Below are 12,354 nucleotides of genomic sequence, written 5' to 3'. Positions count from 1 at the left end.
TCATGACCTGAGCCAAAGGCAGCGGCTTAACCCACTGAGCCACCCAGGAGCCCCTACACAGGATATTTTATTTCTACTTTTTCATCCCTCATATCCCTTATACCACACAGTTATAGCTGATTATTTGTACCTTTAACCTGTACTTACCCGTTACTTGATTTTTCAGCCTCAACCCGTATTGACAGAGCTAAGTGAAAGAAAAGAAATCAGCATACATATTCTATTTCCCATCCTGTCCTCCCCTTTTCTTCCTAACTTTTAAAAATACTCGTTTATATGGGCACCTGTGTGGCTTAGTCAGTTGAGTGTCCAACTCTTGATCTCAGCTTAAGTTACAATCTTAGGGTCATGAGATTGAGCCCCAGATGGACCTCTACACTGGGGGTAGAGCCTACTTAAGAGTCCCTCTCCCTCTATCCTTCCCTATCCCACTCATGCGTGCACATTCTTGCCCCCCACCCCCCAAAATGGGTGTGTGTGTGTGTGTGTGTGTGTGTGTGTAAAATAAATAAAAATAAATTTGTTCATTGGGGAGCTCAGGTGGCTCAGTTGGTTGAGCATCTGACTCTTGATTTCAGCTCAGGGTCATGAGATCAAACCCCATGTGGACACCGTGCTCAGGAGGGAGTCTGCTTGAGATTCTTTCCCTTTCCCCCTGGCCTCTTCCCCTGCTTGTGCGCACGCTTGCTCGATCTCTCTCTCAAATAAATAAATCTTTTAAAAAATATATTTGTTTATTGTCAGGGTTATAGTCTGTACTGTTTTGTAACATAAACCTAGTTTTTAAAATTTCTTATTCCGGGGAGCCTGGGTGGCTCAGTGGGTTAAAGCCTCTGCCTTCCGCTCGGGTCATGATCCCAGGATCCTGGGATCGAGTCCCACATCGGGCTCTCTGTTCCTCAGGGAGCCTGCTTCCTCCTCTCTCTCTCTCTCTGCCTGCCTCTCTGCCTACTTGTGATATCTGTCTAAATAAATAAATATTTTAAAAAAAATAAAATTTCTTACTGTGAAGTGAATTCACTGTTTGCTGTCCATTATTTTACTTCCCTTTGATTTGTTAATTGGCTGAATTTGTCCATTAGTAATTTCTCCAGGAAAACGTTCCTTGGAGTCACATTATATTCCCTGAATTCTTAAGATGTTCAAAATGTTATATGCTTGGGGCGCCTGGGTGGCTCAGTCATTACACATCTGCCTTTGGCTCAAGTCATGATCTCAAGGTCTTGGGATCAACCCTTGAGTTGGACTACTTCTTCCTTCTCTCTCTCTTTCTCTCTTTCCCTCCCCCCGCCTTCTCAAATAAATGAAATCTTTAAAAAATTTTACAAAAAATGATAAAAATACTTGTGTGTATGGGTGTGTGTATATATGTGTTTTTTGCCATGGTACTTCAAATGGCAGTTTGGGCATAAGATTTCAGGGCCATACTTTCTTTCCTTGAGGATATTACAGACATTAATTCTGCTGTATTTATTGTTGGTGGGAAGAGTTTAGCTACCACAGTTCTCAGCTCTTCCAAGAGACTGTCGTGTTTTCGAAAGAAACACATTATCAAAATATAATTAAACTGACAGTTTATTTAAAGGCAGTTAGGTATGGGGCACCTGGGTGGCTCAGTCAATAAGCGTCTGCCTTCGGCTCAGGTCATGATTCCAGGTTCCTGGGATCGAGTCCCGCATCGGGCTCCCTGCTCAGCGGGAAGCCTGCTTCTCCCTCTCCCACTCCCCCTGCTTCTTTTCCCTCTCTGTGTGTCTCTCAAATAAATAAAATCTTTAAAAAAAAAAAAAAGGCAGTAAGTATTTTGGAAGATATGTTGAAAAATTGAACAAAAATGCAGGGTTGTCCTTCTAGTTTGACTTGGTGCTTATTTTTCAGGGCTAGTAGTAATCCTAGTCAAAAGGAAGTGTTAGCTTCTAAGGTACTAGTGATTCTTGTTTTTGGAGGTTGAATGCTGAATCAAATGTTTACCATGGCTTGTCCCCCTTTGAGAAAACAAGCTTCCCCCTTCTTCATAATACAAAGCCCCAAACTTTTTTTTTTTTTTTTTTCATTGTATTTTCGGGCTGCCTCAATGGATAATCTATTGCCATTACCCACAGGAATTCAAGATTTTTACCTTTACTTCTCCTGCATAAATATACCTATATTATCCTTGTCTCAGCTTAAAATCTTTTGGACACTTTTCTTTGAAGGTAGGCCTGTTTCTCATTTGATTTAGTCCTTTGGGGATAGGAAACTCCTTTTCATACTAAATTTGCCTATCTAAAATTACTAAATTTGCCTATCTAAAATTGGCACTTTGGGTACCAGTATCATTTTTTCTCTCTAGGCCCCCAGGTCACTTGAGCCCCAGTTTAGAAGTATTTCCTAGACTTCATCTCAGAGATTGTCTTCTCTGCTTTTACGCTTTTTTGTTTAGAGGCTTCACAGTGAGGACTAGTTAACTTCAGATTGCCCCTTTGATCTTCATACACAGATCTACTAACAGCTATTTGGATTGGAATCTGTCTGTCTGTCTGTCTGTCTTTCTCTTTTACTTAATCTCTACACCCAAAACGAGGCTGAAGCCCACAATCCCAAGATCAAGGGTCTCATGCTTTACCAGATGAGCCTGCCAGCTACCCATGCACTGGAATCTTTACTTACCTTCTCAGACCTTTTTTTATCTTCCAGCTTCATGTTATCATAGATGTTCCTTCAATGTGCTGATTTTGGGGTTGGGGAATGAATGAAGGGTTTGGTGTTCGTGTATTTCTAGGGAGACATAGAGTGCTGTGTGTTCACTATTGGAACCTCACCTTCTTGGAATACCTCACAGTGCCCAGAACTCTGAAATATCAGAAAAGCACTAACTCATGAGTAGGTGTGGAATACTTCTTTTCTCTTTGTTTCTCTGTTACTTATTGTGAGGCAAGGGGTTCTTCAGCTCGCAGATTGTACATATTTCCCATAAGCTAGTTTATGACACTGAAATACCAAGAGACAAAATACGAGGTGCTAGGCATTTTCCTTGATATTCTTTGCTGCAAAACTCTGTATACAGACTCAGCAATTGTCCAACTAAGGGTTCTGTGCTCCCCATCCAGTTTAGGGTTCCTATAGCAGGACAGTAGCGGAGGTGGAATAAGGTTCAGCACAGGCTGTTGCAGGGTCTTGACTGATATATAGCACTGTTATCTGAAAGTGACCCCATATTCACATGTGTTTAGACTTCTTCATGACCACCTATACTAGTCTTTCATTCAGCACCTCAATGAACATATTTAGAAAACGTTTACATGGAAGACTTTTTGTAACCCAAAGAAGAGTAAAGCATCCCAGTTACCTTGAAGAACCTAAGTCAATTTATAACACAAAACCTAGTGAGTGGTGAGAGTAGACAAAGGAAAAAGTGGGGAAAAGACCCCTGCAATTGTAGGGAGCCAGAGCATCAGCCAACTAGTACCCACTAAAGGTTCAGTAGTTTTCCTCTTCGTAGAGAAAGCCAGCATACTTTCTGGAAGAAGAGAGCCACTGTTCTACTGTCCCCAGATGCATAGGATTAAGTTTAGGCAGGTGAGAGGTCCTTACGGAATTGGAAGTCTTAAGTAGGCATTAGCAAAGAGTGAAGTTGGGAGGGTAGAGATGCCTGATGTTCACAATACCATGCCTCTTCTTCCTGGTGTAAGAAAGAAAATTTTCCTTCACCCATGTTGTGTCCAGAACCTAGAGGGTGCTTTTCATGTTTGTGGGTGTCAGAGTTCACAGCTGCTTTCTCTAAGGCACCATCCCAAGGCACCAGAACTATCTGCCCTACCTGTTCCAGGCTCTTGAATAGGAAAGTCATCTTGGTGGAGGTTTGTTTTCCTTTGAAAAATGGTTACATGGTAATGTCTTTGCCACTGCATCATGGAGAAGCATCTGTCAGGAGTAAGACAGAATGTTTTCCTGACAGATCTTATCTACAACCTCCTAAAAGGGAAGGGAGCTAAGGACTGCCCCATAGTGACAAAGTAGGCAAGGTCAGGGGAAATGACGACAGTGCTATTGTTTTTAGGGCTCCTATAAACCCCATTTGGGGCCAGGATGATATTAATTGCTCCCTTGATATTTATATGTTGGGAAATACATATATAAAATTTCCCCTGCACTCGACTTTGTGGTTTCATTCTGTGCATATGATACATATTCTGTGTATTTCAAAAATTTTCTTTTTAAAATTTTCTGATTTTCTGTTTCTGTGTATTTTAATCTGAGACCCTCATTCCTGCCATGTGTTTTCAGGGATCTGTCAGTCAGCAGCAGCTCCAGGATTGCACAGGATGAGGTATTAGATTTGTTAGATGCTTTAGAGGCATAAAGAAAAACTATAACCATATGACCCATTAAACAATCATTTTCAGGGCGCCTGTTAAATTTCTGACTTTGGCTCAGGTCGTGATCTTGGGGTCCTGGGATAGAGCGCTGCGACAGGCTCCTTGCTCAGCAAGGAGTCTGCTTCTCCCTGTCCCTCTGCTCCCCCCATCCCCTCCCTTTTTGTGCATATGCTCACTCAAATAAATAAAAATTTAAAATCTTTTAAAAAATTACCACATTTTCTCACAACAGATTTTTTTTGCCATGATGTCCTCTTTAAATTCCTCTCCCATTTTAGAAATACTTAATAGGGACTGAATTTTAACTGGGTCATCTTCGGTGTTACGGGTCCATCTTTTGAAATGGCATAAATGAGAGATTAAACTGACCTGGGTTAAGTGGAAGAGTCAGGCATTGAGCTTCACTTCTTCACAGTTGACAGTCAATTTTCATCAAGTAAGGGTATGCCTGTAAAACCTAAGAACCTCAGTCAGTCATTCTATTTCTTTTCCTGTGTATGTGTATGTTTTAAGAGTCAAAATGCCAGCCTTTAATCCTGCAAAATTTCAAACTCTGCCTGCTTAGTTTCCAGGGGGACTCATAAGCCAGATCTTATTTGTTGTGCTAGAGCCAGTTTTATGCCCGCCTTCCTAAAATTACACTTGTAACATAGTAGCTAACAAAGTAGCTTAAAAAACTGGGGTTGAGGTGGGGTGGAGGGGCACCTGGCTAGTTCAGTTAGTAGAGCGTGTGACTCTTGATCTTCACATCAGTTCAGGCCTCATGTTGGGTGCCGAGCATACTATAACAAAGTGGGGGTCGGGGCGGGTAGGTGCAGACCCAACTTACGGACTATTGTATGTTGAAAAGGGACAGAGAATGGTATTACTCATTGGGTCATAGATGTCTAATTTTGATTACTTTTTTTTTTTAAGATTTTATTTATTTGATAGAGTAAGAGAATACAAGCAGGGGGAGTGGCAGAGGGAGAGGGAGAAGCAGGCTCCCCACTGAGCAGGGAGCCCAATGCAGGGCTCCATCCCAAGATCCTGGGATTATGACCTGAGACAAAGGCAGAAGCTCCCAGGTGCCCTAATTCTGATTTCTTATCTCCCTTAAATACTACTTTAGTTTTGATGTTTTTAAAACATGTCTGAGCTCTGGGAACTGCACAACTTTCTAGTTTGGTTTTTGCCTCGTGTCTGTGTGTGTGTGTGTGTGTGAGAGAGAGAGAGTGTGTGTGTGTGAATGTGATTAATTCATCTTCATTTTCTTTTGGTGTCTTTACTATTTACAAACTTTTTTTTTTTTTTTTTAAGATTCTTTATTTATTTGTTTGTTAGGGGGTACAGAGAAAGAGAGAGAGAGAGAGAACAGCCAGGGGAGTGGCAGGCAGAGGGAGAAGCAGGCTCCCCACAGAGCAAGGAGTCCACTGCAGGACTCAAATCCCAGAATCCTGGGATAGTGACCCTAGCCAAAGGCAGCTGCTTAACCAACTGAGCCACCCAGGCAGCCCTACAAACTTATTTTTATGCAAAAGAGGATAGCCAAATCTAACAAAGATTGTGAGACAACCAAAAAGATCAGAAATATGAACTGGAAAAAAAAATTAAGACTATATATAAAGTGGAGCGCTTTTGACTATCCTTTTGCCTGCACTTCTCTTCTCTGGGAATTTTTTTATTTTGGTCTAGATTCCCTGTGTTTGAAAACTTCTACCATAGTCCCTTGCCTGGCTTAAAGCAAGGATGGAGGGAGCACATTGGCTTCTTGGAGTATCTCTAAATCCAGGAATGGTGGTGGTCCTGGGAATTGTATTGTGCAATAATTGAAAACATGTAAGAATCCTTTGTTCCTCATTTTTATCCCAAATTGTTACTGGATTAGGTCTTTTATTTTAAGGTATGTTAAACTCTTAACACTGCTTAATTTGGACAACCAGACCCCTCTGTTCCTCCAAACATGCAGTAGAGAGGGGCATAGTGTTATTCTTTGTAGGAAGTAAGAGTCTGTCGAGGGGGTCTCAAAAGTCTGTTTTGCTAATCCAAGAAATTTATGACTAAAAGCTACAGTATTGTCTAAATGGAATAGTGCAACTCCATGTTACTGCTAAAAACCAAAGGTTCATTTGTTACTGTGGATTTATATAGACAGAATGAGAATAAGAAAGAATGTATGTAGTTGTTTTCTGAACCCTTTCCCATCTGTTCATGATCTGAAGGAAACCAATCCCTTCAGTAGACATGAGTGACTTCTTCATTGTTATATTGATATTTTCGTTATTGGGTCTTTCTTTTCTTTCACCTATTGTTAACCCTTTCCACCTTCTGCTTTTTTCCATCTGAAAAAAATACAGTAAATGAATAAAGATTTTCAAATACTTAAACTAGCAACAAAAGATGGCGACAAAAAAAATGTAACCATTGGAATAGTTGCAGGATTCAGTTCTGTGTTGTATAGTCTATTAGTATTGTCTTAGCAGTTTATTTTTTCTTTTCTGGTGCCTGGCTGACTTAGAAGAGTATGTGACTCTTGATCTTGGGGTCTTGCGGTTGAGCCCCACGATGGGTGTAAAGATTATTTTTTAAAAATAAATTTAACTTAAAAAATAGGGTTAATAATACTTATCTTGCAGAGTTGTCTACAGTATGCTACAGGATATAATGCCTGTGTTAAATTATTTTGGTACAAATGCTGGACAGTTTAAACTATGTATGACATTACTTCCAGACCTTTTCCAGTCATGATACATAGATAAAATTGCAATTACTGTATTTGTAGATGACAGTGTAATAAACTGTGGAGATGCTTTGACTAGAAGTCATTGCAGAGGCTCAGGTTATCCCAGGTCCCACCTACCCAACTGCTTACAAGAATCAATAAATAATTTACGTATAACTCATCCACAATATACTGGTTGGGAAAGTTTAAATATGGTCTTGTATCTGAATTACATCGGGAATCTTGATTAGAGAATAAAGTCTCAATTCTGCCTTGCATTGTATTGGCCTTGTTAGTAGGCAGCGTCTTAACCACTTGGTGATATATAGATGGCCACCTGCTCTAGACTTTCCTTATTCTCACAGTTGTCAGTTTAATCAAGAATAAAAAGTAAATGCCTTTCTGCTGTTAGATTAGAACATCATAGTTCCTCGCAGGGTTCTAATTGGCCCATCTTGGGTTATATGCATACACCCAAAACCATTCATGACTAGATGGATAGAATCCTTTGGCCAGTACTTGGTGGTGTATCTGCTGCTATGGTTAGATAGGAAGATTAACCCCACCAGAACCAACAGTATGGGTTCCCCATACCACACCCCCAAAAAAGATCCTGCTGTCCAGTGGAAGGGATGAAGTGAAAATGTACTGGGTCAACTATTTGCACAGTCCATTGTAGTACCTGACATCATTTCTGAAAGTATAATGGATTTCAGTGTGGAAATACATGGTGTTAGAAGTGAGTTCTTCGTGGCACTGGGTGTTATATGCAGCTAAGGAATTATTGAACTCTACATCTGAAACTAATGATGTACTATATGTTGGCTAATTGAATATAAATTAGAAAAAAATGATTTATTTTTATAGAAATGGATAATTCATGATTTTATTTAAGATTTTATTTATTTATTCAGCAGAGTGAGAGAGCACAAGCAGGGGGAGGAGCAGAGGGAGAGGGAGAGGGAGAATGCGGGGCTTGATCCCAGGATCCTGGGACCATGACCTGAGCCGAAGGCAGATGCCCATCCGAGCCACCCATGCACCTTGATAATTAACAATTTAAAAAATTATATTTTCTAACATAGTATTTAACAGTTCCAATACGGTGGCCACTAACTAACTACATGTAGCTATATAGGTAAATTAATTAAAATTAAATGTAAAAATTCAGTTCTTCAGTTGTATAAGCTACCTTTCAGAGTGTACAGTGGCCACATGGGGTGGCTGGTCGTTCATATTGGATAATACAGATTATACATTTACATAATCACAAAGTTCTATGCAGTGCTGATCTAGACCAATAAAGTTTTGTTGTTGTCCCCCGACCTCCACCCCCCTTTTATATCACACTTTGTCCCATCCTGCTTATCTAACAGGTTCTGTATGTTTTCTTCTGTGGCAGCCCTTTGGAATTTTCTACACACATTTTTTTGCTTTTAGGATGTTATATCAGTCCATTTCCCATCATTGGCAATGAGGAGTTTCTTTTAATCTTTATTTTATAACGTAATCACTGAAGAAATCCAGGAGGATCTTGGTTGGAAGGGGCAAGGAGTTATTCTTAACCTGAAAGAAAGGGATGTGTGTGTCTTATTATAAGTGGATTTTAACTAGATGGGAAGGTTGTCTGTGAAAGTGCCTTTGTCATAATCTTGTATAATCACATAACAGAACTCTCTACCCTTTTTAGGAAAAGGTTTCATCAAATCAAACATCTAATTGCCTGGCTCCCTCCCTTTATTTTTTGCTTGGGCAGGAGCAAAAGGCTATTTTGCAACAACACAATCTATAACCTCGCACCAATGAGAAAAGGTAGAGAAATTTAATTTTTCTCCTTACATACATGCACAGAGCTTTTAGGGAAAAGAAGCTTGGTAATAATTTGAAATCCTTTTAGAACCTATTCTATTTATTTTTCTAACAGAAAAATGTGTGATTAAGGTGTCTTTTTTTTTGTTTTGTTTTATCTTTGGATAAAAATTGCCTGTTTGTATCTCCCACAATTCTTAAACCTTGGGAGAGAAGGGATGGCATCTAACTTGCTTACTGTTGTACATCCAACATCACCATTGGTGCCTCTGGTACACACTAAGTACTTAATATTTTTGAATAAAGATTTCCATTATTCAGAGATTAGGTCTTCCATGTCTGGGCTATTGTTTTCCTCCATTCTCCTGCTTAAGTGTCATTCTTCCCTCAGAAGTATGGAAAACAAATACATTTGCATGTAGTATCATTTTTCAGATCCTCTTAAGCAGCCATGATAAGAACCACGTGGATGTGTGGAGAATGACCACTTTTAAGCTCTCCCCAAAAAGCTAATTTTTTTCCTATGGCTTTTGCATTTTCCTATTGTACTTAATTTATAGTTTTCAAAATTTGTTACTTAAAAAGCTTTCAGGCTTCCACTTTCTGCAGATTGGAACATGTAGCCATTTGATACCATGCCCTCCAACATGACCTTTATGCTTGGCTCACAGATTTCCTTTGTCTCTTAGTTAGCAACTTTATTCTGCCTAACCAGCTGAGTATTAAAAATAAAATTTTATATTCTGTTTCTATTCGCCTAAGGTCTCAAATATTATGTTAAATTTAAAAACACAGTATTTATGGATCCTGTGAATATGAATATTCATAGCTGACCCTTTTCCCCCCCACCCCCATTTCTAGGACTATCCTGTTAAGTGTAATCTCATTGCTCAATGAGCCCAACACCTTCTCCCCAGCCAATGTGGATGCTTCAGTTATGTTCAGGAAATGGAGGGACAGTAAAGGAAAAGACAAAGAATATGCTGAAATCATTAGGTAAGGTGTTTTGTTTTACCTTCTGTTTGAATACTTCAAGTCTTTATACAGAACCATGGCTTTAAATCAGACTTAAAGTATCTAGTCCAGTCCTCTGTTAGATTTATTGTTTGGGAAGAGATTCCTGCCTGAGCCTAATGAGTTTGTTTGGCTTTTGAGAGAGCACACAGTAAAAGATAATGCTGCAGCAGATCTTACTTCCTGGGAACCAAAACTTCCAAGTTCTGAACCAATAAAGTTTGTAGATTCTGCCTCTCAATCATTTTAGGGATGCTGTTCAGGATTTTCAGTATGTCCTTTAAGTGTAGCAAACACCCAAGAGTATTATGGACATTCTAGGTATTTTGTTTTCAAAAATTTTAATGAAGCCGTATAGTTTATTGGCCCTTTTGACCATAGTAGCAAGTATCTTCTAGGTATCATCATTATCAGCAGCACTAGTATATGGTATAACAGAGCCATAGAAGCTTCCTCTTAGTGGGAGACTTGGAATCTACCCCTAGCTCTGACCCCTTATAGTACCTTTTATCAGTTAATTTTTTGGGTCTTTGGTTTTCCCATCTGTATAAAAGGGGAAAAAGTAGGAGGTATTGGGGCTGAACCATTCATCTCTTGATCATACCCTAAATAGGACTTAAAGGTTTTCTTAACAGTACCCAACAACTGATACTTGAATTGCAATAAATTCATTTCCTCTTATATCCTTAAAATAGAGCCCCAAGGACAGTTTTCTGCACATAGTTTAGTAAGCACTACAATTTATACAAATAGTCCCTCTTTATAACTCTAGTCAGCATGATGCCATGTGATGTACAGAAAAAAAGGAAAAACGGCATAGAAATAAAGCTGAATAATATATACATCAGTTTTCAGTGTTTTATGCCCACCAGAATCACCTTTAGACCCCCTTCCATAACCATAGTCATTTAGTGAGATTACAAGGGTAAAAGCTGGGCAGCTGTATTTCGTTCTTACCATCCACCTAGGTGACTGGTGTATAACAAAGATTGAAGATAATTAGTATAAATAGTAAGGACCTAGAGATTTAGAGGAGCTGGAGTAGGTTGAAGCTTCAAAGATGGGAGTGCTTCATAATATGGTCAGGATTATAGCCATTATAGCCTGAGCCTGATGTTCAAGGAAGGGTATGATTTAGTAAGTGAAGAATTAATATCCCTAAGGCGTCTGTTCTTTCTATTTCTTAATTTAAGGGTTTATCTCATTCTTTAATTCTTTCAACATTTATTACACACCAGCTGCATGTCAGGTACACTCTGGTAGGTCATCAAAGCAGTCTCTCTTTGAGGAGGTCACACTTACTAGCAAGAACTTGTGAACAAATGACCATGTAATGAGATGAGTGCAAATATATACTCTCTAAGCATAAACAAGATACAGTGAAAGGAATAAATATTGCTGTGGAGTTCTAGGAGAGGTAATCATAACCAAGATTTTTTCAAGTAGGAAGGGAAAGGAAAGAGCCCTTTCAGGGAAGAAACAGGTTTGCTAACAGGTAGCTAACAGCATGGTGTGCTTAGAGAACTGTAAGCAGCTTTACATTGCTTGAGTATAAATTCTCATTTCCAAAGTAATGGGAAATTCAGAGAGCCATCAGATTTGTTTTTGTTGTGTGGTTTTTTTGTTTGAGAGGGATCGGATCTTAGAAGACATTTGAAGCCACGATAAGGCTTTCGTCCTTAATCTTATAAGTGATGGGGTATCACTTAAAGATTTTAGGAAGGGAAGGGGAAATTAGAGTTTTGAAAGAACCCTAGTTGACCAGAAGAGGCTGATACAGGAAAGGGAAGCCAAGATGAAGACTAAACAGAGGCAGGGACAATGAGAAAACAGATTTGAAAGTAGAGCTTTGGAGTGAGGTTTATGATTTTAAGAATACTCTTAGAAGAAAAATGGGAGAAGGTGGCCACAGAGGTTGAAAATGACAATTGCAGACTTGCTGAGTTAGGGTCCCTATGGAACATCAGGGTGGGCACATCCCAAAGGCTTACTGAAAGGTGTAGGGCTCAGAAGATCCGGGTGGATCCTGATGGTTTGGCAGCTGTCAGCATGAAGGGGCATGGTGGCAAAAGCCATGGGAATGACTAAGATGACCCAGGAAGAGACAGAGAGGGAAGAGCATCAAGCCAGGGTTTATCAGCAACACCAAGCTGTCGGGTTTGGCAAAGTAAGGCAGACAGCAGTATCACTGGGGAACCATCTAATTAGAGCCTGCAGAAGGAAGATCATGAAGTTGGTGGTTTGTTGTTTTATGGTCAGTTTTTGTACTTGAAGGAAACTTCACCCTTCCATCTGTCCAGTCAGTAATTTTTTGCACAGCTTAAGTTCTTGCACAACTGGAAGAAAGAGTAGTTCTCCAGAGAAGTTCACATTGAGGGGTGAGGGGAATGGCAAGGGGGAGAAAACTGACAGAAAAGCTAACAAATGGGGAAGATTATAGGAGAAATGATTAGTGGTTAAGTAGCATAATGTGAA

General features: G+C 39.7%; 1 protein-coding gene across 1 annotated transcript in view; it reads left to right on the top strand.

The window, feature by feature from the left end:
- The window catches only part of UBE2R2 (ubiquitin conjugating enzyme E2 R2), a 118,362-nt gene that overhangs the window by 104,221 nt on the left and 1,787 nt on the right, over positions 1 to 12,354 (top strand). Inside the window, exon 4 of the mRNA XM_032308543.1 lies at positions 9,727 to 9,861. Within this exon, the coding sequence (XP_032164434.1) occupies positions 9,727 to 9,861 (135 nt within the window). The remainder of the gene's footprint in view (positions 1 to 9,726; positions 9,862 to 12,354) is intronic.

The sequence above is a fragment of the Mustela erminea genome, chromosome 12 (genome assembly GCF_009829155.1).
Source record: "Mustela erminea isolate mMusErm1 chromosome 12, mMusErm1.Pri, whole genome shotgun sequence".
Taxonomy (NCBI): domain Eukaryota; kingdom Metazoa; phylum Chordata; class Mammalia; order Carnivora; family Mustelidae; genus Mustela; species Mustela erminea.
This window is presented reverse-complemented; position numbering and strand designations above follow the sequence as displayed.